The sequence below is a fragment of the Pan paniscus genome, chromosome 16 (assembly GCF_029289425.2).
Source record: "Pan paniscus chromosome 16, NHGRI_mPanPan1-v2.0_pri, whole genome shotgun sequence".
NCBI lineage: Eukaryota > Metazoa > Chordata > Mammalia > Primates > Hominidae > Pan > Pan paniscus.
In genome coordinates, this window is record NC_073265.2 from 54,574,586 (window position 1) to 54,598,793 (window position 24,208).

General features: G+C 54.1%; 1 protein-coding gene across 4 annotated transcripts in view; it reads right to left on the bottom strand.

Moving 5' to 3' along the window:
• Positions 1-4,767: 4,767 nt before the first annotated feature.
• IGDCC3 (immunoglobulin superfamily DCC subclass member 3) overlaps positions 4,768-24,208 on the bottom strand; it is a 51,104-nt gene continuing 31,663 nt past the window's right edge. For 3 of the 4 annotated variants that reach the window (XM_008953302.4, XM_008953298.4, XM_063597120.1), the window contains 12 exons: positions 13,452-13,596; positions 12,931-13,061; positions 12,364-12,501; positions 10,895-11,053; positions 9,577-9,742; positions 9,048-9,295; positions 8,686-8,850; positions 8,186-8,377; positions 7,929-8,033; positions 7,362-7,500; positions 7,026-7,233; positions 4,768-6,783 (listed from right to left, as the gene is read on the bottom strand). In XM_008953302.4, coding sequence (XP_008951550.2) covers positions 6,544-6,783; positions 7,026-7,233; positions 7,362-7,500; positions 7,929-8,033; positions 8,186-8,377; positions 8,686-8,850; positions 9,048-9,295; positions 9,577-9,742; positions 10,895-11,053; positions 12,364-12,501; positions 12,931-13,061; positions 13,452-13,596 — 2,036 coding nt within the window. In that variant the 3' untranslated portion in view covers positions 4,768-6,543. The remainder of the gene's footprint in view (positions 6,784-7,025; positions 7,234-7,361; positions 7,501-7,928; positions 8,034-8,185; positions 8,378-8,685; positions 8,851-9,047; positions 9,296-9,576; positions 9,743-10,894; positions 11,054-12,363; positions 12,502-12,930; positions 13,062-13,451; positions 13,597-24,208) is intronic. The other variant, XM_034938952.3, reaches the window with a different exon arrangement.

The window sequence follows — 24,208 nt, forward strand, 5'->3', positions numbered from 1 at the left end:
TCAAGCGATCCTCACACCTCAGCCTCCTGAGTAGCTGGGATTACAGGCATGTGTCACCATGCCTGGCTAATTTTTAAATTTTGTGTGGAGACGATTTTGCCATGTTGTCCAGATGGTCTCGAATTCCTGGCCTCAAGCTGTCTTCCTGCCTTGGCCTCCCAAAGTGCTGGGATTACACAGTGAGCCACTGTGCCCAGCCCTCTAATACCTCTTTGAGAGAGGGCCATGGGTTTAGCTGTTCCCCTCCCTGACTCAAGCCTTAACCCAGAATTCAAGGCAGGCCCCCAGCCTTAGTTGCCCCCACTCACTCATTCCCTGTGTCCAGCCCCAGTGTCCCCATAGGAGTTCGGGGCACCCTCTGTCTCCTGCCGTCCCCAGCTGTGTCCCCGCCAGCCTCATGCACAGTCCCAGGGCCATGGGGTAAAGCTTTCCTCCCCTCCCTGCCTCCTGGCTCATATTTGTTCCCCACCTGTCCCTCCGGAGTGGCCCTGTGGTCATTTTATTTATTTATTTATCTATTTATTTGAGATGGAGTCTCACTCTATAGTCCAAGCTGGAGTGCAGTGGCATGATCTCGGCTCACTGCTACTTTCACCTCCTGGGCTCAAGTAATTCTCCCCGGCGGGTGAGCCACTGCACCCGGCCCCTGTGGTCATTTTAAAACAGTCCATACATTCTTTGACCCTCCATTGAAAAGAAGACTCTAATTCCCCTTGAATTCCCTGAATGTGGCTTGCCTTAGCGACTTGTTCTAAAGAGCTGACTATAGCAGAAGTGATGCTGTGTCACCCGGGCCGGCGTACAAATGATGTTGCAGTTTCCACCTGGCTCTCTCTCTCAGGACGCTTGTCCTTGGGACCCAGCCACCATGCTGTGAGGAAGCCCAGGCCACACGGAGAGGCCATGTGGAGGTGCTGGGCTCACAGCCAGCATCAGCCACCAGACGCGGGAGGGAGGGAGCCTTCAGGGGATCCCAGCCCCCAGGCTTCAAGCTGCCCACGCTGATGCAGAGTGGAGCAGAGACAGCTGCCCCTGAGCCCTGCCCAGACTGCATATTTGTAAGCCAAATAAATGTGATGTGAAACCACCGAGGTTTGACGGCACTCTAGTCTGGGCAACACAGTGAGACCCTGTCTCTTAAAAAAAAAAAAAAAAAAAAAAGGCCGGGCATGGTGGCTCATACCTGTAATCCCAGCACCTTGGGAGGCCGAGGCAGGTGGATCACGAGGTCAGGAGATCGAGACCATCCTGGCTAAAACAGTGAGACCCCGTCTCTACTAAAAATACAAAAAATTATCTGGGCATGGTGGCAGGTGCCTATAATCCCAGCTACTCAGAAGGCTGAGGCAGGAGAATCGCTTGAACCTGGGAGGGGGAGGTTGCAGTGAGTGGAGATCACGCCACTGCACTCCAACCTGGGTGACAGGGTGAGACTTGGTCTCAAAAAAAAAAAAAAAAAAAAAAAAAAAAAAAAATTGCCAGGCGTGGTGTCTTACGCCTGTAATCCCAGCATTTTGGAAGGCCGAGGCAGGCAGATTGTCTGAGCTCAGAAGTTCCAGACCAGCCTGGGCAACATGGCAAATCGCATTTCTACTAAAAATACAAAAAATTAGCCCGGTGTGGTGGTGTGGGCCTGTAATCCCAGTTACTCAGGAGGCTGAGGCACAAGAATTGCTTGAACCCGGGAGGCAGAGGTTGCAATGAGCAGAAATCATGCCATTGCACTACAGCCTGGGTGACAGAGAAAGACTCCGTCTCAAAGAAAAAAAAAGGTTTAGGGTTGTTTGTTACAGAGCCTTAGATGATTGGAACAGGTTGCAGCCTTGGTTGTGGCAGATTTCTGCCCAAAGATAGTTTGTGGGGGGCAGTGAGGTTTGAGGGGGTTCTTCAGCCTGAGGCCTCTGGGCTATTTGAGATCTCAGGACCTGGATTCCAGTCAGGCCACTCAGCTTTGACACCTATTTCTGCTAACCTTCCTCACTGGAACCCTGCTCTGTCATCTACCCAAGCCTGGCTGAGACTTGTGATGGTTAGGGCAGGCCCTGCCTACATTTGTGTGTGTTTTGTATACAATTTGCATATATCTGCATGATCATATTTTGGTGGATTTTTATTTTTATTTTTTTGACAGAGTCTTGCTCTGTTGCCCAGGCTGAAGTGAAGTGTCATGATCTCGGCTCACTGCAACCTCCACCTCCCAGGTTTAAGCAACTCTCCCACCTCAGCCTCCCAAGTAGCTGGGATTACAGGCAGGCACCACCATGCCTGGGTAATTTTTGTATTTTTTAATAGAGACGGGGTTTCCCCATGTTGGCCAGGCTGGTCTTGAACTCCTGACCTCAGGTGATCACCTGCCTCGGCCTCCCAAAATGCTGGGATTATACGCGTGAGCCACTGCACCCAGCCTTATTTTTGTGGGGGTTTTTGTTGTTGTTGTTGTTGTTGTTTTTTTGAGACAGAGTCTTGTTCTGTCACCCAGGCTGGAGTGCAGTGGCATGATCTCAGCTCACTGCAGCCTCTGCCTCCCCGATTCAAGCAGTTCTACTGCCTCAGCCTCCCGAGTAGCTGGGATTACAGGCATGCACTACCACGCCTGGCTAATTTTTGTAGTTTTAGTAGAGACGGGGGTTTCTCCATGTTGGCCAGGCTGGTCTCGAATTCCTGACCTCAGGTGATCTGCCCACCTTGACCTCCCAAGGTGCTGGAATTATAGGCGTGAGCCACTGCGCCTGGCCCATTTTGAGGTTTCTAAACATTTCCAGACACCTCCCATCTGGGACTCTTAGAAGGGACAGGGGCACTGGATGTTACTTGTCTACTCCCCCAACCCCACAGGGTTGACTTGAACAATCACCTCCCCAGGCTGCCCTTGGATGGCTGAAGTTGTTAAAACATCTATGTGTGCAAAGTGCCGTGTAAAGAAAGAGTTTTATATCTATATTTGAGATAGTTCTTTCCTGGGATAATCAGGGAAAGTCAGCAACCTCCCTGGAGACTCAGGATAGGCGCCCTATAGGCCTCAGCGCTCTCTTGCCTGGTTCAGCATCCATAGCACCGTCACTGGTCCTGACCTGACCTCGGGCCCAGCTATCCACAGGCCTCTTCTGGAAGTGCCTGGCCAGGTACCTTCAGATGTTCTTTTAGGATCACAATCCTGCTTTCAAGTGAAATTTCATCAAGAATCCAACATGGGCTCGGCACAGTGGCTCACGCCTGTAATCCCAGCACTTTGGGAGGCTGAGGCAGGTGGATCACCCGAGGTCAGGAGTTTGAGACCAGCCTGGCCAACAAGGCAAAACCCTGTCTCTACCAAAACTACAAAACATTAGCCAGGTATGGTGGTTGGTGCCTATAATCCCAGCTACTCGGAAGGCTGAGGCAGGAGAATTGCTTGAACTTGGGAGGCGGAGGTTGCAGTGAGCCGAGATCGCACTACTGCACTCCAGGCTGGGCGACAAAGTGAGACTCTGTCTCAAATTAAAAAAAAAAAAAAAAAAAAAAAAGCCAACATGTAATAAGACAGAAAAAATATGGGAAAAAATATTGAGCTGGTCCGGGTGAGGGTGGGTAGGGAGAGTGAGGAGGCCCTCCAGAGAGCTCCCCCTCACCCCAGCCATAGCCAGGGAGCCCAATTTACCCACTGCTCTCCTGGTACGTTCCTCTCGAAAGGTGCCCCTGGGTTTAGAACCTGGCTTTCCAGGTCTGCTGAGCCTCCTGGGTATGAACCCAGGCTTTCAAATTCAGCAGTAGCTGCATTATATTGCTGCCTCTTACTAAGCTTGAGGCCAGCTGAGACCTCCAGATCTTTGTCAGCATAACTGCCATTAAACCCAGCCTCTCTCGAACCTAAGCCATAGCAGCTCCAGGCACCTGGCTTCAGGAGCCTGGACTGAGAGACAATGGCAGAACAGAGAGGCCTGGCCGGAGTCCTGGCTGAGTGCCCTGGAGGGAATCACTCAGTCACAGCCTGTTTCCTCAGCTTCAGAACCGGGAGGAAACCAGTCCTTCCTCATAGACAGTGCATGAAAAGCACACAGCCCTGCCTGGCCAGCACCTGGAGAGCGCTTAACCTTGGTGGGCTGAGCAGGCAGTCTCCTCGCTGCTGGCCAAGGAGGGGTGGGGCGGTGGTCAGAATGCAGAGCCTGGAAACTGGCAGCCTGGCCTGGATACAGACTCGGATCCTGTGTGAGGATCAGACTGACCAACTGCCTGTGTGGGATTTTGGACATTTCCTTCACCTCTTTTTTCTTGGTTTCATCAACTATAAAATGGAGATGACCAGCCAGGCACGGTGGCTCATGCCTGTAATCTCACCGCTTTGGGAGGCTGAGATGAGCAGATTGCTTGAGTTCGGAAGTTAGAGACCAGCCTGGCCAACATAGCGAAACCTTGTCTCTACCAAAAATACAAAAATTAGCTGGGTGTGGTGGCGCACTCCTGTAATCCCAGCTACTCAGGAGGCTGAGGCAGGAGAATTACTTGAACCCAGGAGGCAGAGGTTGTGGTTGAGCTGAGATTGTGCCATTGCACTCCAGCCTTGGCAACAGAGTAAAAAACTGTCTCAAAAAAATAAATAAAATGGAGATGACGGTCACTAGCATATCTTAGTCACAGGGAGGGGTGAGGACTCAGGAACTGCGCCTCATGTGGCAGAGAGCTGTAGTGTATAGGGTCTGCTGTTACTATCCCAGGTTCTGGGCCTGTGAGGGCCCTGGCCCACCCAGCACCGCAGCCCCTCCCCCAGGACCTGACACAGCCACCCAAAAACTCCAGGTTCACTTTGGCAACAGGACTTTTATTCAGTCAAAATGAGCAGAGTGTGACAAAACCCAAGTAAGGCCAGGTGGCCCCCCAGCCCCCTCCTGCCCCAGCCGCACCCTTCCCAAGGGAGAGGGAGGCTCCCGAGAGAAGCTGCTTTGGGAACAGAGGGGGCACTGCCTTGGAGCTTTGTGGAGCCCTGGGCATCCACACATCATTTGGGAGAAGGGAAGGGACTACCCTTCCCCAAGTCCACGCGGACACAGCTCTAGTTTTCTAGGAAAACACCACAAATTCTATCTTCTTCAGCTAATTAACTAAAGTTCAGGGTGGAGGTGTCCCTAGAGGGTTGGGGGTCAGGGATATTTATGGTCTCATTCTTAAGGAATACACTTATCTTTTTTCTTTAAAAAAAGTTTTTCTTCTGCTATTTAAAAAAATGTTTCTGAGTATAACCAAAAATAGGTATTTGTTTCCTTGGTTTTCTTTTCTTCTTAACTAAGTAGTTCAAAGAACACCACAACAGAAAAGAGTAACAAAAAGTCACAAGAACATAACCCTTAACACACCTTGTATAAAAATAGCTTCCGGCCATGGCTGCTAACAGTGGATGCTCCCCTGTCGAGGAGTGGATCAGGCTGGCTGGGTGCCTGAGGCTGGGGCGCCTCTGCAGGGGACACCCACACCCCCTCACCCTCCCACACACCCATCCCACACATGGTACATTCCAGGGGCCGGGCCTGCAGCACAGGAGGCAGGCGGCCAGCTGATGCCACCCTCCCAAGCCCAGGTTCCTCATGGGCATCCCCATCAAGGATGGGCTGGCTCAAAATGGGAGTGGACAGACAAGACGGGGACAGGCGGTGTGCTGGGAGGTGGCTCGTTTGGACAATTTATACTTCAAGGAACAAATTTCCTCTCATTTTTGGCTTCTTTCACATTTTTTCTCTGCCCAATCCATTTCTATTTCTGTAGGCCACAAGAGTTCCCCTTGGTGGCCCAACCTCTGGCCTCTCCTCTGCAGGAGAGGTAGGTGGGCTGTGGGCAGGAGGGGCGGGGAGGCAGGTCCAGTGACAACACAGCCCACAGAGCCAGCGAGCCTTGAGGTAGACATTTTCTTTCACATCTGGAAATGGGGAAGTGCTTTTTTTTTCTTTCACACCTGGAAACGGGGAAGTGCTTTTTTTTTTTTTACTCTGGACAACAGTGTGGGAAGGGAGAGGGGGGTCCCCATCAAGGGGACTTGAGGTAGGAGTGCATTCGGGCTCTGTGGGGTAAGGGGGCTGAGGCCACCGCCCCACTGCCCCCCAGGACATTCATTCCGGCTGAGGTAGGTGCTGAGAGCCAAAACAGCAAAAATCCATCCTGAGAAAACAAGGTTGGTGGAGGGTGACAGTGTCAGGGCCCAGCTACAGCAGGGTCATCTTTTGGAGTCTAATTCACCTTCCTCTATCTCTCTCCTTTTTTTTTTTTTTTTTTTAAGTTTTGCTTTTTAAAGAAAAATGTTAGTTCAGTTCCAAGTCGTGGGTACCAGGCAGAGGCAAGGGGGCGTCAGCCCAGGGAAGGAACAGGCTCCTGCAGGAACTGCTCCAACTCCTGATGGGTGTTAGGGCCGGGGGGTCCCTGTCAAGGCTGCCTTGGGTTTTGACAACCCAAGAGGCAGTCAGGATAGAAATGCTGGGGAGCCCCCAGGACCATCCAAATCCCACATGACAGTAGAAATCTTGCTTTTGACCTGAGAATGGGCCCCGCTCCGTCCACCCTCTGGAACCTGCCAGACACTGGCTACTGTTCCGAGTGAGCTGGCTGGGTAACCCGGGCCGCTGCAGGCCTGGAAGCCTGGCCTTCACTGAGGAGGCCAGGGCCTCCATCTGGGGGTGGTGGGGCAGCCGCCAGGCCGGCGCAGGGAGCCGTGGCCTCCATCGTCTTCGCCTCCGTCGTCTTCCCCTCCATCAGGCCGCACCCCTGAAGTGGCAGCACGGAGAGCTGGGTCTCCTCACACGGAGCGGGGGCTGCAGGATCCTGCTGGGGAAAGAGCCCGTCACGCAGGCGTCAGCTTGAGGGCCAGGGCGCCAGGCTCCAACTCAACCCCACTTGGGGCTTAGGGTCTCCAGGTCTCCCTGCCTGACTCAGGGACACAAAGAGAAGACCTGCAGTTTGACTAAGGCCAATGATCGAGGCCCGTGGCCAAGGTGAAGGGGGGCAGGATTGGAAGGTGGCAGTGTCAGAGCCTGAGGCGGGGGTTTGTTTAAGACATGGGCACTCACTGTGGGTCTGGGGTCCGGCTGCCCTGCTGCGCCGGCCAGGGGGAACAGCTGCTCCAGCTCCTTCATATCCACACGTTTCTCGTCTCGGCCCAGCTGGCCCCGCTGGCCCCGTCTCGCCCCATTTAGGGCCAGAATGCCAGGGTCCCTCTGGCTCCGGGGACCCTGTGGAGGGGACAGCTGGTTTTCCACATCTTTACACAGGAGGACCCTAAGGGTTAGCCAAGAGTTGGGGGGAGGGAGAGAGAAAAGAGACAGAGGCAGTGAGCCCACACTCACCTTCTCTAGGCCTAGTCCCCCACACACCAGCCCAGCCCCTCTCCCTGGCCCAGGACCCACCTGCCCCTTTGGCCGAACAGGAGGAAGAGGACACAGAAGATGATGCAAGTGACCCCGATGTGGATGCCGATGACGATGCCTGTGGTGGACGTCTGGTTGGCGGCCTCCTCCTTCCGGCAGTCACATGGTGGGCTCAAGGCTGGGGACAGGGACGGGTTGGAGGCTTTGGCTCTCCAGGTCTGAAGCACTCCCAAACACCCAGCCTCTGGGGACTCCTCTTCCTTCAGCTGCTCCCACTCCCAAGTGGGAGTGGGAACATCCTTTGACTTTGCCTACAGGACTCCAGACCAATCTTTTTGGTTCTTTTTACCAGATACTAGGAATAGCATGGACCATTTCATCCTTGCCACAGCTTTGTAAAGTAGGTACTATTATCCCTGTATTATAGAGAAAACTGGGATCAGAGAGGTTAAGTAACTTGACCAAGGTCACACAGCCAGCATGTGCATGGCCAAGCTTCAAACTGTGGTCTAAGCCTGTGTTTTCAAGCGTGGCACATGCTAACTCACCCCATTACTTTCCCGGCTTCCCACCCACTCAGCCCCGCACTCCATCCCCAGCCCTCACCTGTCCTCTCGGATGCTCCCCTCAAAGACACAAAGCGGACTGTGGCATTGCCATCTCCATGCTGGTTGTAGGCGAGCAGCTTCACCTCATACACTGCAGTGGGGTCTGGAGGAAGGCAGGGCAGATGAGCAACTGCCCCTGCCCCACCACGTGCCCTGTCCTAGCCAGGAAAGGGAGGTGACCCCTGTACGCCACCTCCTGGCCCTCAGCACCGCACTCTGCCCAGCCCCCTAGGCTCTGGGCTGTGTCTGCCTCACCGAGCTGGCTGAGGTTGTAGGAGGAGACGGTTCCAGGCAGCAGGATGGGGCCGGTGAAGGAGGTCTTGCTTGCTGGGCGGTAAAACAGCTTGAAGCCGCCCTCGTGCTGGGCCAGCCGGGGCCAAGGCTCCCACAGCAGCTGCAAGGAGGAGCTGCCCAGGACTCGCACTGACAGTGGGGGTGGGGCAGGGGCTGCAGGTAGAGAAGGAGGCCACGATGTGAGGACCCAGTGGAAGCTCTATCTTTCTACCTTCCACCTGTGACCCTGACCCCCAAAAGCCTGACAGCCCTCTGGCCTCTGGCCAAGGGCATGTGCTTATGAAAGCAGCACCTTCCTATGAATTAGAAAAAGAAGCCCTTTCCTCCAAGTAGACTCAGCCCTGACAGCCTCAGGGCCGGGCACCCTGCACAGCGCACAACCAGAACAAGTGTGCATGGTGGTTCTGCTCTGATACCCTGAGTAAGTGCCTGTGGTTTTGTGCTCCACACCCAGGCCTCACCTTCACCCAGCGTGCTAGCTAGGGTGGGCACAGAGGCTGAGCTGGCCCCCCTTGGTGTGTAGGCCTTGATGTAGAAACTGTAGGCCGTGGAGGGCTCCAGGTCGCTGACCAGGTGCTGAAAGGTGCTCTTGCTGACTGCCTCCTGATACTCCAGCTCCGGTGGGTCTGGAGAGGCACAGGGTGGGCAGGGGAGTGTGAAGGACTGGGGGAGTCCTGCCAGCATTGGTGAAATGAGGGCAGCCAGGGTGCCCGGGGGGACAGCGGGGAGAAGGAAAGGGAGGCATCGGGTCACGACGTGCAGGATTGGAAGGAATGAGAAATAGTGAATTAGAGGAAGGGGCAACAGAGCTGGCCACGCGCACCAGCAGCCTTCCTGATGTGCAGGACGTAGCCGATGATCTCCTTGGTGTTGGCCAGCGGCTCACTCCAGGACACACGCACCTCAGTGGAAGACACAGAGACTGCCCGCACATTGCGGGGAGGCCCGGGGAGCCCCTCAGCCCACAGTACAGTCAGCCTGGCACTGGCCTGTGATGAGCCTGCACTGTTCTCGGCCACACACTGGTAAATGGCTTCATCCTCAGGACCGATTCCAGAAATGGTCAGTGTGCTGCAGGGGAGAGAGACAGCCTCAGGTTCCCTCCTCCCTGGAGGTTGACCAAATCTCCCCATTTGAAAGATGGAGAAACTGAGTCTTTCCAGGAGACAAACGACTTGTGTGAGGTCTCCCAGCAAGTTGGTGGTGGAACTGGGACTCCACCTCAATCTCCAGACTCCCAATTCTGTGCTCTTCCCTGGCAGGAGGTGTACAGCCTACTCAGGCCACTCACTCCAGGCCCCCCTTTCCCTGCTCTCCCCTGGTCCTCACCCCAGCACACACCACACACATACCTGTTGTTATTCTTGAGCCTGACGTGGCCTCCTGGCCCCAGCACCTGTCCATTTTTCAGCCATGTGACATGAGGCGGTGGCTCACCCTGGGCTTGGCAGGTGAACATGGCTGTGGTCCCAGCTGGCCTGGAGATGGACTGGGGATGCTGCACAAACTCAGCTGGGGCTGCGAGTAGAGTCAGGAGGGTGGGGGCGCAGACAGACACAGCTGTGAGTGACGGCATGAGGAAGGGAACAGGGGATGGGACTGGAGATACACAGGGTGAGAGGTGGGCTCCAAACACACATCTGCCCCCTGGAGACTCCTCCAGGTGGGGCCCAGCCTCTACTCCTGCCCAGCTCAGGAGATGGCCCACCTCCCTCTTCCCTCCTCCCCAGGCAGACCTGAGAGGACTCCTTTTTAATGACTATTTAAAAGACTGACATTTGTATCCGAAAGCAATCAAGCTGAACTCCCTGTTCAGGAAATTGTTAAATAAATAAATGTGCTAATAGGTTTGGCTGCACCTCTAGAAAGCGGTAATGATGGGGAGATGGATGAGCCTCAGTACCGGGGGCCCCGTCGCCCCCACATTCAATTCCGCTCTCCTCCAATCCCAGGCCTCAAGCCTCTATTAAAACCGGGAAATGAAATGCTCCATCACTTTCATTTGGACAGATTAACGGCACATGGAATGCTAAACAAACGGGCATTTAAGTTCCTAATTCTCCCACTTCCCACCCTTTCCCCCGGTCTCCAGTAGGGAACAACCACAGGAAAACCCTAAAAATGTTCATCCAAGCCCAGTGCATGGGGACAGTTAAACCCCACAGCCAGAGGCCGATGGAAGGACCAGGTTAGCGGCAGGGCCCCGCCCCACGGGAGGGGAGGCAGCTCTGCCTGCGCAGTGAGGCTGCCGGCGACAGAGTGAAAATGACAAGCAGGCCCAGAGTGCACAGGCAGGCAGGTGTGAGCGTGGACATGCCACATGTGTGAATGAAAACAGCACGTGGGAAGACACGTGTGAGCGACACAGGTGGGGACACCAGCTGAGATGAGAAAGTGGAAATGACTCCCTGGGTGGAGGGGTATTGACGGCCCCCCGGAGGGCACGCAGGGGCCGGGGAGCATGACCAAGACCATCCACCCATTCCCAACGCAAGCATTCCTCGGGAAGAACGCACCGCCTTTGGCCTGGCCTGGGGGCCGGTGAGGGGTGAGGGGCAGGGCGAGTCCAGGAGACTGGGGTGGGACAGGGCCCTGGGGTTGGGCCTGGGCTGGGAGGAAGGGACTGTGCGGAGATCCCTGCCCTCCTCCTCAGGGTTGGCTGATCCATACCTTGCACCACCAGCCGGCCCTGTGCCGTTCTCCTCACCCGGGTGCCAGGTCTGTTGGCTGCACAGACGTAGACGCCAGAGTGCTGGACCGTCACGTCTGAGATGATGAGGTTTCCTGTGCCCAGCACCTGGATGCCCTCCACCCCGATAGGGCGACCATCTGCAGAGGAAGGGGAGGGGGGATGGGTGAGGGTCAGATAGAGATATGGAAGAAGGAAAGTAAAGGAAACTTCCAGATGGCTTGCCCTTCCTCCCGTCTTCTAGGGAGCCCCAGTCTTTGACTCTGCCCCTTCCCTCCTAGGCACCTTAACATGGAAGAGGCAGCAGAGAGCAGCACAGAACCCTCGCGCCTAGCAGCGGAGACCCTGTCCTGACCCTAGCATCACCACTGACTCACGGGCCACCTGCAAGGCCCTCCCCTTCTGTTTCACAATCTGTAAAGGACTCTGTCTTAGATTGACGTTTCCCAGCCTGGTTTGTCTCTCTGGATCCATGGTCAAATATCCATTCTATGCCTGGATGGTAAGTCACATCACAGTGCCCCTGTGACCTGGTGGGGGGGAACCCGGTTAACTTTGTTTCCCAAACTTGTTAGACCAGCAGGCCATTCCTTCCGGCTTGACAGATCATGCTTTGGGAAATGTTGGACCAGATGGTCCCTGGAGTGCCTAGAGGTTCCTCCTAATGGTGAGGCCACTCTTTCCAGCCTCTCCCAGGGACCCGAGCCCTTCCCCCACCCCCACCAGGATCAGATTAGCACAGTCAGAATACAAGGAGACAGCTCCCCATTCAGGCCCTGAAGTGGTGAAATCTACTCCATTATCCTGCCTGCTGCCCCCTCCCTCCCCATCACTCAGCTGCTACAATGTGGCACAGTCTCCCTGTGAATGCGGTGCCCCACCCCACCCCCTCCAGAGTTTCCTTCCCGAGTGACCTTTCTGCTCAGACAATGTGGGCCCATCTGCACCCTTTCATTTCTCTCTTTCAGCTGCCTGGGGATTTAGGCTGGGGGACTTAGAGGGCCAGGCTAGAGATTGGGGGGGCTCAGAGTGAGGGTCTGACAACTGGCTGGGATTTTTAGGGACTTGGGACTGCACAGCTGAGGAACACGGCCAGAGTATAGAGGGCAGGAGTTAGCAGGAGGGGACAGATTCTGGGGTGCTGAGGGCTGCTGAAGGGTGCTGGGGTCCCCGAGGCCAGGGTGAGGGGAGGACTGCAGGGACTGGACAAGGTAACCCAGGGAGCTAAGCCATCCCTGCAGGGGTGAGAATGGGGTGGGCAGGCGGGCCTCCCTGGTCCTTCCAGGAGAGGGAAACTTACCCTCTTCCCAGGTCACAGGGATAGAATGGACCCCCACAGAGAACAAACAGGATTCCACAATCCCCTGGAGCTGGGTGAGGAGTCTGAGACCGGCCCTCCCAGGGGGTGGGACAGGCTGGGAGGGGCAGGGGCTGTGGGGATGAGGCTCACCCAGGCGGCTCCAGGACACAATGGGGCGCGGGTTGCCCGTGGCGACACACTCAAGCACCGCGGTCTGGTGCACTGTCAGGGTGAGGTTCTCAGGCCCCACGAGGATGGCTGGCTCCTTGTAGGCCCCAGAGCCCGAGCCTGGGAGGAAGACGCCACATATCTTCACTTCAGCTGGGGACTTTCCCGCTTCCTCACCCCACCCACAGCCCAGGACACAGCGGGTGGGAAACAAACACCAGCCCAGAAACCAGGTCCTGTGGGCAGAGAGATACCAGGAGACCAGGACGTTCCAGACATCCGTCCCTCTGCTGCGGGCTCTGCAGGGCTGCCAGCAATGGGGAAGTCCTGGAGATCAGCATAGGATGGGATTCCCAGGGGGAAATGAGCCAGAGATCCAGCCTTAGATTCCTGTGCACCCTCACGCCAGGCAGCACAGAGCCCGGCACTCTGCACGCACGCACGTGGCTGAGAAGGCTGCAGAGGCCAGCTGAAGGGGGTTGATCTAAGGGTAGGGAGGAGGAGGCGGCCAGGTGGGGAGGTTGGGGGAAAGTGCTGAAGGACCCTCACCTGACACAGTGAGCCTGGCCCCGTGGCTGATCCGGATACTGGCGATGTTTGAGGCCACACAGTGGAAGATGCCACTGTCCTCAGCTCGAAGTCCTGTGATCTGCAGGACCCCCTTGGGCAGCAATGTGTACCTGTTGAGGGGAGGGACATAGTTGGCCACCAGCACAGCCATTGACATAATCAGCCACAAAGACTCTGGGCATCCAAGACACAGCCCAGGACCTAAGCACTGCACCGTCCCAACATCAGCAGACACACACTGGGACTTTCGAAGGTGGACACACCCTCAATTCCAGCCTTGACAACGATCGCACACATCCTCAGACACATCCATGAGCCTACAATCTGGGCCCAGCCAGTCATGTGGATACCCAGTCTAAACTGTGGTTGCAGAAACACCACTATCTCAGGCACCTGTGGGCACCAACTGCAGCTCCCAGAGCCGCGGGCCATCCTTCTCTATGGCCAGAGTCACTGGCCACCTCTTTGTCCTCCCTCTGTCTTTCCCACACGTGGCTCACCTCTCATTGTCCGTGTCAATTGGGACTCTGTTCTTCTCCCAAGTGATCAGGGGTTTGGGAAGCCCATGGATTTGGCACTGGAAGCGGGCCACACCACCCTCCTCACCCACGGTGGCCTGGGGATGCACGTGGAAGTCCGACATGGCTGGGGGAAGAGAAGTGTATGAGTGCAGTGCGCTGCTGAGGGCAGAGGGTAGGAGAGAATGGGCTGCAGTGGCGTCACAGGCACGGAGACCTGGAGCCCACTCCATCAAGGGGCAGGAGTTTTCCTGCAAGGGCAATAGCTTGGGGGACCCATCAGCACTTACCCCAGCCTCCAATAGCTAGGAAACATCTCCCCTGAGAGGTGGTATAGGCTGGGCTGGGATACTTTGTAAAAAGTCTGGACAAACTTCTGGATAACAAACCTCTAATAAGGAAATCCTGCGCTGTTGGGACTTCTCTTGGAGGCCTTGGTCCCCAAAACTGAACCATGAAGGCCAATCAGACAAAGCCCTGCTCCCGAGCCCCACACCCCACTTTTTCAGCAGCTTTCAGATTCGTTTTTGTAAATTCTCCCTAAGGCAGGCAAGGGCTCAGATCCTCAGTGCTTCACATTTTATAGAATTGGAAGCTGAGGCTCAGAGAAGGGAAGCAATTAGTCCTTTGTTGCCCAGCAGGGACACTGGTCATCAGGCCCTGGTTACCAGGGCCCGGGAGCTTTTTTTTGGTCCCTCCTCCTCCTACTCCTCCCACCCCCAGTTCATCTGCAGTCTCTCGATGCACCCCAAGAGGGTGTTGCATCCATCCAAGGTGACAAGCCTCTCAGAAGACTGTCAGACCTACCAATCTACATTTCAATGTGTCATAAATATTCAGGGACCCCTCCCCACCTTTTGGGGATCTGAACTAACTGCTTGAACTCTGGTCTGCAGAGATCATCAGTGCAGAGGGGCTGTGGTGCACCCTCCCCTCCCAGTTACAGGCTGGTTAAGTGTTTCTGCCCACCCCCGTTTCCACCCATGCCCAAACCCCACCCTGTAATGCCTGGGGAAGGAGCCCCTCCCACTCGGGTTCCCAGCTTCAGCACCAGGGCTGCGATTTCATTAAAATCCACTTTGCTTCAAGTGCAGGAAGGCGGTACACCATCTGTCCAGGCAGGCAGCCCCTCGTCTCAGGCACTCCATCTACTGGGACAGTCGCTCCCCTCCCAGAGGAAGCCCTCCCCCACAGCAGCAGGGACACTGGAGCTCGTCCTGGCTCCTGCTCCTGGCTCCCTGGTGTGGGCAGGCCACCCTCCCCGTGGCCCCCATGCCCCATCTCAGGCCCCCTCAATCCACCAGCCTGATCTGGCCTCCAGGGCAGCCCAAAAGGCGAGCCTTTGTGCCCTTCCACCCAGAGTCTCTGGGGGCTGGCTCCTTTGTGGCGTGTTCTCCATCTCATTTGCATGTGGTTCATTAAATATAAACATGCATAAAAATCCCCGCCCTGCCTCCTCGTCTTTGAGGGCCTCCTGGGAGTGTGTCTGATGGGTGTGTGCGCCTCTTTGTACATGTGTGCGGGGCTGTGTCTCCGTGTATGTGGTCTGAGTGTCTGTGTCTGGACGGGAATCCGTCCACTGCTGCGGCAGGTGTGTACCTCTGGTTCTGTGCAGGTAATCAATCACACACGTCCCCACGTAGGTACAGTCCTTATAAACAGTACCTTGGGGCCCTGGGGGTGGGAGGTGGGGGCAAGTGTCCCAGCTGGTGTTCCCATCAGGCTTGGTGAGAGGATCCCCAGGGAGCACTAGGAGGTGGGCCTTCCCGGCCTCAGGCCAAAGGCTGTGTTTGGCCAAGGGAGGTAAGTAAGCCCAGGGGCTTGGGGGAGGGGGCCGAGGTGCTGCTGGAGCCCCTCTACTGCCTCTAGCCCTCCACCTCCAGGAAGGCAACTGGATGCCATGAGCCCAGGGAGTGGAGAGGGCACCCAGGCTCCCGGGTCAGCTGTCTACATCCCCCAGGCCCTGCTCCTTCGAAGATGGGGAGCTGCCAGCCTCCTCTTCACTCCAGCTGGAGAGGAGTTCCCAGTCCCCCAGGGACCTGGGGTGGGGACTAATGGCTCTGCTGACTACAGATGCCTCCTCATTAAGGAACAAATCCTTTTGTGCTTCTAGCCCCATTCTGGGCTCCCTGGAGGCACCCAGTGCTAGGAGCTGGCCTGAGGAAATATACAAGGGAAAGGGCTGCTTCTTATCAGGGCGCTGGGGATGGAGAAAGTCTGGCTTCCACTGCCTGGCTCCCTCCTCCTCCCCTCAGCACTAAGCAGCCACAGCACAGTTGGACATGGTGCTAGAGCTGGAAGGGTCACAGGTATGGAGCCAGTCTGATATCCGTCACTGTGCATAGTGCGACTGACTCCTAAGGGTCCCCTGGATGCACTTAAGCCCACCTCCTGCTCACATTTCCCTTCCGTCAGAGCAGCACCTTGCTGTACCTCTCGATCAGCTTGACTTGGTTACAGTTCTGCTAAACATTTAATTTGAAGGGTAGCTTTGCCTTTAAGAGTAATTGAAAACCATGAATCTGAAGCTAATCTCTTTATTTTAGGAAAGGGAAACTGAGGCCAGGCTCTCTGCTGGGATGTCCCTTAGTTTTCCAGCAAGTTTCTCACTCTCCAAGGCCAGGTAACTGCAGAGTGGACTGCATGCTGGACTAGCTTCTTCTCACGGTGTGGAGGAAAGGTAATGAGCTCTAGGGAAGGCTCTTCACCCCTACCCCTGGGAGCCCAGCTGGCTGCACAGGTGTGGTCCAGGAAGGGCAGGTGCAAGAGGAGGGTGTGGTCCTCTTCATCTGAGGCTCCTCCTTCCCTCCCTTCCTTATACCCTCTCTCAACTCTTTGGTCAGTCCTGCATATTCCTTAGGCGTCCTAAAATTTCTGTGAGACCCTGGGCAGGCAGCATCCTCTCAGCCACAAATGAAGGGAGTGGATGAGTCGCTCTTCAGGGCCCCTCCAGCCCTGCCTCCTCATCTGTCTTCATGAACAGGATCCACAATCTCTGGGCCAGCAAACTCAGCTGAGCTGGAGTCTCCTAAAATCTTCCACACACATCTGGTTCATAAGCAATAGTATTTTTTCTTTTTTTTTCTTTTGAGACAGGATCTCACACTGTCACCCAAGCTGATGTGCAGTGGTATGATCCTAGCTCACTGCAGCCTTGACCTCTCAGGCTCAGGTGATCCTCCCACCTCAGCCTCCTGAGGAGCTGGGACCACAAGCACGCACCACCACGCCCAGCTAATTTTTAAATTTCTTTTTTCTTTTTCTTTTTGAGACGGAATCTTGCTCTGTCACCCAGGCTGGAGTGCAATGGCATGATCTCAGCTCACCGCAACCTCCGCCTCCCAGGCTCAAGCAACTCTCCTGCCTCAGCCTCCCGAGTAGCTGGTACTACAGATGCACGCCACCATGCCCAGCTAATTTTTGTATTTTTAGTAGAGATGGGCTTTCACCATGTTAGTCAGGCTGGTCTCAAACTCCTGACCTCGTGATCCGCCCGCCTTGGCTTCCCAAAGTGCTGGGATTCCAGGCGTGAGCTACTGTGCCTGGCCAATTTTTGTATTTCTTATAGAGACAGGGTCTCCCTACGTTGCCCGGACTGGCACAGCATTTTTTTCTTTAGGAAGTTTGAGGAAAAGGGATGTTGGGGCCATTTCGGCCCCCTCTAGTTTCTCAGGGTGGAACATGTTTGATTCACAAGTGTGTTTATGCCCTGGCTTGTGCCAGCAGGCCACAGAGCCGGGTGGACTGTCCCTCATTATGTCTCTCTAGGGAGAGGGTCCCTGAGCAAACATGAGGAAGTGGGGCTGAGGGCCGGACTTCAGGGCACCCTGAGATCTGAACAAGTCACCCTGCAGGCCACTGTGTTGCTGATGACAGTACAGACCAGCTAGTGTATTAGCATTGAGTATTTATGTCTGGTGTTGGTGGTATTGTGTCTGTGGCTGGTGCACGTGACAGTGGTGCTGTGACTTTGGCTCTTGATGCTTTACACTCCTGCGGATATCTGTTGGTCTGGTAGGGACAGTTTTGGGTCCCTCACTTCAAGTTGGGTGATGGGAAGGGGGTGATGGGCAATGGTCTTCCAGGTGTGAGGGCCAGAGAAAGCGACAGGGAGGACAAAGTCCTGCTTGGCAGTAGGTGGGGAGAAAGGAAGAAGGCACCTTTGTCCACAGCGATCTGGGAAGGAATCTCCCAGCACCGCCCTGCCCCCACCAGAGGTGCGACCAGGCTGAGGGGAGAGACAGAGGGCAGAGAGTGAGCTTAGCAATTCACAGGGCTGGAAGGGAAAAGAAACAGGAAGGAAACAGTTCCTGGACACCTCTATAAATCACCCAAGGGGAGAGGCCTCCTGAGAGCCAGATCTAGGGCCGCTCAGGGAGGGGAAGGGGGGGAACTCTCTTCCTGGTCCAGGACCTCTGGCGAGGTCAGGCCTGGATCTGATTAGACAGGCTCCAGGGGGAGGTGGGGGGCAGCAAAGGGTTGAGGTAGAGTGCTGGCAAGGAAGCTCAGGCCCCCCACCCTTTGGCCATAGCCAGACTCCTATCCGGTGTGTGATGGTAAAAAGATCTGGGGGCATGTTTGGATGGAGAGTTCAAAACATAACCTTTGCAAAAGCGAGGGGCCCTGGGGCTCTGAGGTGCCGGCTGTCCCCACCTCATACAGCCATTCAAGAGGGGCAGCTGTGAACCACAGACTCTTCTGAAGGCCACCGAGGCCCATTCCCTCCTTGTATCTATCCCTGCCAAAGACCAGGGACACACAGCCTTTTGGATGTCCAGCCCCTCCTCAGGCAGCTGGGATGATTATCATGTTTTTGCTTACTCCAGACACATGCCTGAATCCCATACACTTCTACGCAGTGTCCCCAACTTTTCCCTTTAGAACCATATTTTCTTTTTCTTTCTTTTGTTTTTTGAGAGAGAGACTCACTCTTTCACCGAGGCTGCAGTGCAGTGGTGAGATCTCAGCTCACTGCAACCTCTGCCTCCTGGGTTCAAGCAATTCTCCTGCCTCAGCCTCCCAAGTAGCTGGGACTACAGGCACACACCACCATGGCCAGCTAATTTTTGTAATTTTAGTAGAGACAGCGTTTTGCCATGTTGGCCAGGCTGGTCTCAAACTCCTGACCTCAAGTGATCCACCTGCCTCAGCCTCCCAAAGTGCCGGGATTACAGGCATGAGCCACCATGCCCGGCCCACATTTTCCAATATAGTGGCCAGCTATTAAGCACCTGAAATGTGGCCAGTCCAAATTGAGATGGGCTGTAAGTATCAAATACACATTGGATTGTGAAGACCTAGTATTAAAAAAAGAGAGAGAGAAAAGACCCTAATCTTAGGGAAATGCGAATCAAAACTACAATGGGATGTGTACTATCAAAAATACAGAAAATAGCAACTGTTGATGAGGATGTGGAGAAATCAAAACCCTTGTGCAATGTTGGTGGGGATGTAAAACGGTGCCGCTGCTGTGGAACACGGTACGATAACTCCTCAAAAAATTAAAAATAGAATTAGCATGTGATCCAGCAATCCCACTTCTGGGTATATACCCAAAAGAACTGAAAGCAGGGTCTCAAACAGATATTTGATAATGTCTATAGCAGCATTATTCACAATAGCTAAAAGGTGAAAGAAACTTGTGTCTATTGACAGATGAATAAACAAGATATGCTATATCCATAGAGTGGAATATTATTCGGCCTTAAAAAGGAGGAAATCCTGACACATGCTACAACAGGGATGAACCTTGAGGACACTATGCTACGTGAGATAAGCCAGTCACAAAAAGACACTGTAGAATTCTACATATATGAGGTACCTAGAGAAGTCAAATTCATAGCCCACAGGGCCTTACATCATCAGAAGACTTTGAGTAAGTTTCAATCATCAACCATCCCACGTCTGTGCTGTCTAATGTGGTAGCTACAAGCCACATGTGGCCATTTATTTATTTTTTGAGACAGGGTCTTGCTCTGTCACCCAGGCTGGAGTGTAGTGGCATGATCTCAGCTCACCGCAACCTCCACCTCCCAGGTTCAAGCGATTCTCATGCCTCAGCCTCCCAAGTAGCTGGGGTTACAGGCACCTGCCACCACGCTTGGATAATTTTTTGTATTTTTAGTAGAGACGGAGTTTTGCCCTGTTGGCCAGGCTGGTCTTGAACTCCTGGCCTCAAGTGATCCTCCCAGCTGGGCCTCCCAAAGTGTTGGGATTAACAGGCATGAGCCACCATGCCCAGCCTCACATGCGGCCCTTTAAATTAGAATTACAGCCAGGTGCGGTGGCTTATGCCTGTAATCCCAGCATTTTGGGAGGCCGAGGCGGGTGGATCACATGAGGTCGGGAGTTCAAGACCAGCCTGACCAACATGGAGAAGCCTCGTCTCTATTGAAAATACAAAATTAGCCGGGCGTGGTGGCACATGCCTGTAATCCCAGCTACTCGGGAAGCTAAGGCAGGAGAATCGCTTGAACCCGGGAGGTGGAGGTTGGGGTGAGCCGAGATCACGCCATTGCACTCCAGCCTGGGCAACAAGAGTGAAACTCCGTCTCAAAAAAAAAAAAAAATTAGAATTACATACAATTAACAAATTTAGTTCCTTTCTCTTACTAGCTTCATTTCAAGTGTTCAGCAGCCACAAGTGGTTACTGACTACACTATGGGTCAGCACCAATAGAAGAACTTCAGTCATCACAGAGAAGTCTATCGGATAGTGCTGGTCCAGACCCGAAGCAAGGCCGTGGACTCCCCTACCTCCTCTGCTGCCTTCTCTACTGCTCATGGTCTCTCTGGCCGTCCCTCCAGAGAGCATCCCTCCTCTCCATCCTCATCACTGGCCAGCCTTGCCCTTGCCTGCACTCCCCCCTCTTGGCCACGTGGACTCAGAGACTGATGACGAGGCCCACATCAGATCCCACGCTAGGGCTGTCACGCTGCAGGGCAGGGAAGGCCTCACATGGAAAGATTTCTGTTCCCAGTGGGGAAATACTTGCTAAAACTTTGTTTGCTTTTGTGTTTGTTTGTTTTTTTTGTTTGTTTGTTTTTGAGACAGGGTCTCGCTCTGTTGCCCGGGTTCACCTCGACCTCTTGGGCTCAGAACTGTTTGAGGTAGTGGTATAGGGAGGAGATTAATGGTAAAGGTTCTGGAATCATACAGAACTGAGTTCAAATCTCAGCACCACCATTATGGGCTGTGGGATCTTGGGCAAGTGATAGAATCTCTGGAAATCTCTATTGTCTCACTTATGAACAGGGATGATCACAGCTCAAGTCACTAGAGCCACTGCAATAGGGGGATTCAATGAGCTATGTTCGTAAACTGCTTAGCGCAGGCCTTGGCAGAGAGCAAATACTTGCTATCTGTTCTTGAGGGAAGATGGTATAATCTTGAGTTAAAAGGGAACTGAGAGGTTGTGGAAGAGCAGGGCGGGGGGTCAGGAAGAAATGGTCGTGTCTCTTCTCCAAGGGGCAGCCTCTTTCCTCAGAGGGGATGAGGCTCAGGGAGTGCATGGTGGAGCTCAAGCTGTCTGGAGAAGGGAGTAAAAACTGAATTTGCAAGGCCTGAATGGTGTGGGGGGAGGACATGTGTTGGGGGGGTGAGCAGCAGGGTATAAACCAGAGCCTCTTCTACCTTACTTCTGCCTGGGGGCTTCACGGGGTCCCAATAGACAAGCTGTCAGTTGGAAGAGGCCACTGGGTAATTGAGGCCTTGATTTCTCTAGTAAAATGTTTATGAAGCCTATAAACCCAGCCCTTTATTGGCCAGGCTCATTCCGGGGGTTGGATGTGGCTCTCCGAGGTATAGTTAAAACACCTGCTGAACTCAGGCGCCCGATGATTACTCTGGCCTCCACGCAGACCCACCGGAGCCACCAGGAAGAGTGCTAGTGGGGCACAGCTGGGGCAAGATGGCCCCTGGAGGGCAAGGAGGCCAGCCATGTCAAATGCTCTTTAAACTCCTCAAGGCACCTGCAAATGTCCCATCTCTAAAAGTCTATGAGGAGAAAGGTGGTGGAGAGAACCCTGAATCCGGGAGAGGCTGGCCACTTGCTCAGGGTCCCTGGTGGGGTAGTGGTCTTGTCATCAGGGTTCTCTGGCCCAGGCTCACCCTTCCCAACCCTCTGTCCCATGTACCCATCATCTGGATCCCCACTTAGCCCCTGACTTTGGCTCTGCTAGGGAAGAACCCCCACACTGACTGGCTGTGATCATCTGGGCTGAGGGAAGCATGACTTACTTCCCTGGGCTTCCAAAGGAGCATCTGAGAGTTGAATGAAGGCTCTGAACCCAAAGAGTATGTTTTGAGAAGCGGGGAGGCTGTGTGGCATCTGGGTGTTGGAGTGGGTGGGAGTGAGTATGGGAAGATGGGTGTCTGGCATTTACAAATAGCCTCAGGGGACTGTGGTGGCTTCACTGGGGGTGACTGACCCATCTGGGACTTTGCCTAGTGACCCTGCTCTGAGAAGCCTCTGGATGCCTCCGTCTGCCTTCTTGGCCTCCTCAAGTCCTTCGCCACCTGCCTTGGGCCCCTGAACCCCAGCCCCTCCCTACTCTCTCCCTCACTACCACCAGCTCACCACTCCCCCGCACCCAATTCTGACACAAAAGGCAACTTTGTCTTTCAAGTCAGCAGCCATAAATCCACATCTCTCCCCTCTCACAGCCACCTCTGACAAACAGGGGCCTGGATGGGGGAGAGGTGGGGGGCAGTGGGAGGTTGGATTCCGCTTGGGAATGTCTCAGCATCTAGCTGTTGGTCCCCTGGCTGGTGGACTGGGTGAAATGGACTGCAAGGCCAAAGGCGTGGCTGCAGGGGAGGCAAACAGGGCTCTCAGCAGCCTCTAGGCTAGACTTTTACAACCCAAGGGGAATAAAACCGCTTAAAGCCCTGCTTTTAATTACTCAGCCCCATCATTTGGAGGCTCCAGTTCTTCCTCCAGATCAAGCCATGAGCAACTCCTCCCTCAGTGGAGGGTGTGAAGTGTGCCTGGGGCTGTGTGCTGTGGGATGCAGGAAGGGCGCCTGCCTTAGACAGCACAGGGACTGGGGGGTGCCCTGCCCTGCATTTAGTGGTAGCCTCTTACATTCAGGGAGGAGGGAAAGGGAGAAAAGCATCTCCTGCTCCATGTGACCACCCCACCAACCCCACGGCCAGGTTTTCAAAAGCAGTCCCAGTTTCGAGTATTAGGCCCTGTTTTCATCCTACACATCAGGCAATGAGTCAGGACATGTCCTGGTTTTTGGTTTGGGAAATATAGTCATCTGTCCTATTTACACAGCAGACCCACTGAGTCAACTGTAAGCATTCATTCAACAGATACTTACTGAATGCTAATGTCTCAGACAGGACATTCTGACACCCCAGGAGCAAACTCCCTCCATCCCACAAATCCGTCCTTAGATGTGCACACCCAACCTCCTAAGAAATAGAAGGATGATGGCCAGGTGCAGTGGTTCATGCCTGTAATCCCCAGAACTTTGGGAGGCTGAGGTGGGCAGATCGCTTGAGCCCAGGAGTTTGAGACCAGCTTGGGCAACATGGTGAAATCCCGTCTCTACAAAAAATACACAAATTAGCTGGGTATGGTGGCGTGTGCCTGTAGTCCCAGCTACTCAGGAGGCCAAGGCAGAAGAATCGCTTGAGTCCAATAGGTTGAGGCTGCAGTGAGCTGTGACTGCGCCACTGCACTCTAGCCCAGGTAACAGTGAGACCCTGTCTCACACACACACACACACACACACACACACACACACACGCATGCACACACAGACACGCACAAAAATAAAAAATAAATAAGAAAAGAAAGAAAGCAAAGCAAAGAAAAAAGAAACATCAGAAGGATGAAAGCACCAGAGCCAGGATCCTAGGTCACTGTCACAGTAATATGGTTCTGAAAAACAAAGACCTGCAAAGGCCATCAAGGGGCAAAGGTTAGATATTACTTCCATCTGTATAACTCTGAGAGGTAGGGATTACTAGCCCTTCTAAGGCTCAGACGGGCTAGGTAACTTGCCCATGGTCACACAGCCAGTCCGTGGTGTTAAGGCAAACATTTGGACTTACAATGGTCTGACTCAAAATCCAAGGCTCTTTACCTTCATCACAAAGCTGTCCTCAGTGGGGAAATACATATTCAAATGACCCTTAAACATGACTGATGAGGCCTAGACTCACCCAGAAAAACAGAGAGGCACACAACATGCTAGACCCTTACTGCCACCCTTCCTACTCACACTCAGAGTCACCCATGACACAGCAGGCTTCACTTCAACTCCCCCAGGGTTTGGTGGTAGGTTTTATAGGGAGTAACTAATGCAAATAAGCACCATGATAAGGTGGTGTTATCACCCCCACTAATGGGCACTGTGCCCCCACATGGCTCCTAATTTCTATTAATACAGGCAAATAAACAACCAAGATGGCTCTTCCTTGAGTACTTCCAACTCTGCCCTCCAGCAGATCTGAGCTGTGAAGCCGTGAGAGGGTGGGCCTGCAGGTCTATGCCTGTAGTCTAGCCCACTGGGTTGTATAAAATAGAGGATTGATTTATTTTCCTGTTTTGGGGGGATTGGGAGGAAGCACTGTGAAATGCTAGTGGCGTCCATGGAGTAAAAGGGTGGCCACGAGACTCAGCTCTTTTTTTTTTTGAGATGGAGTCTCGCTCTGTCACTCAGGCTGGAGTGCAATGGCGCGATCTTGGCTCACTGCAGCCTCCACCTCCCAGGATCAAGCGATT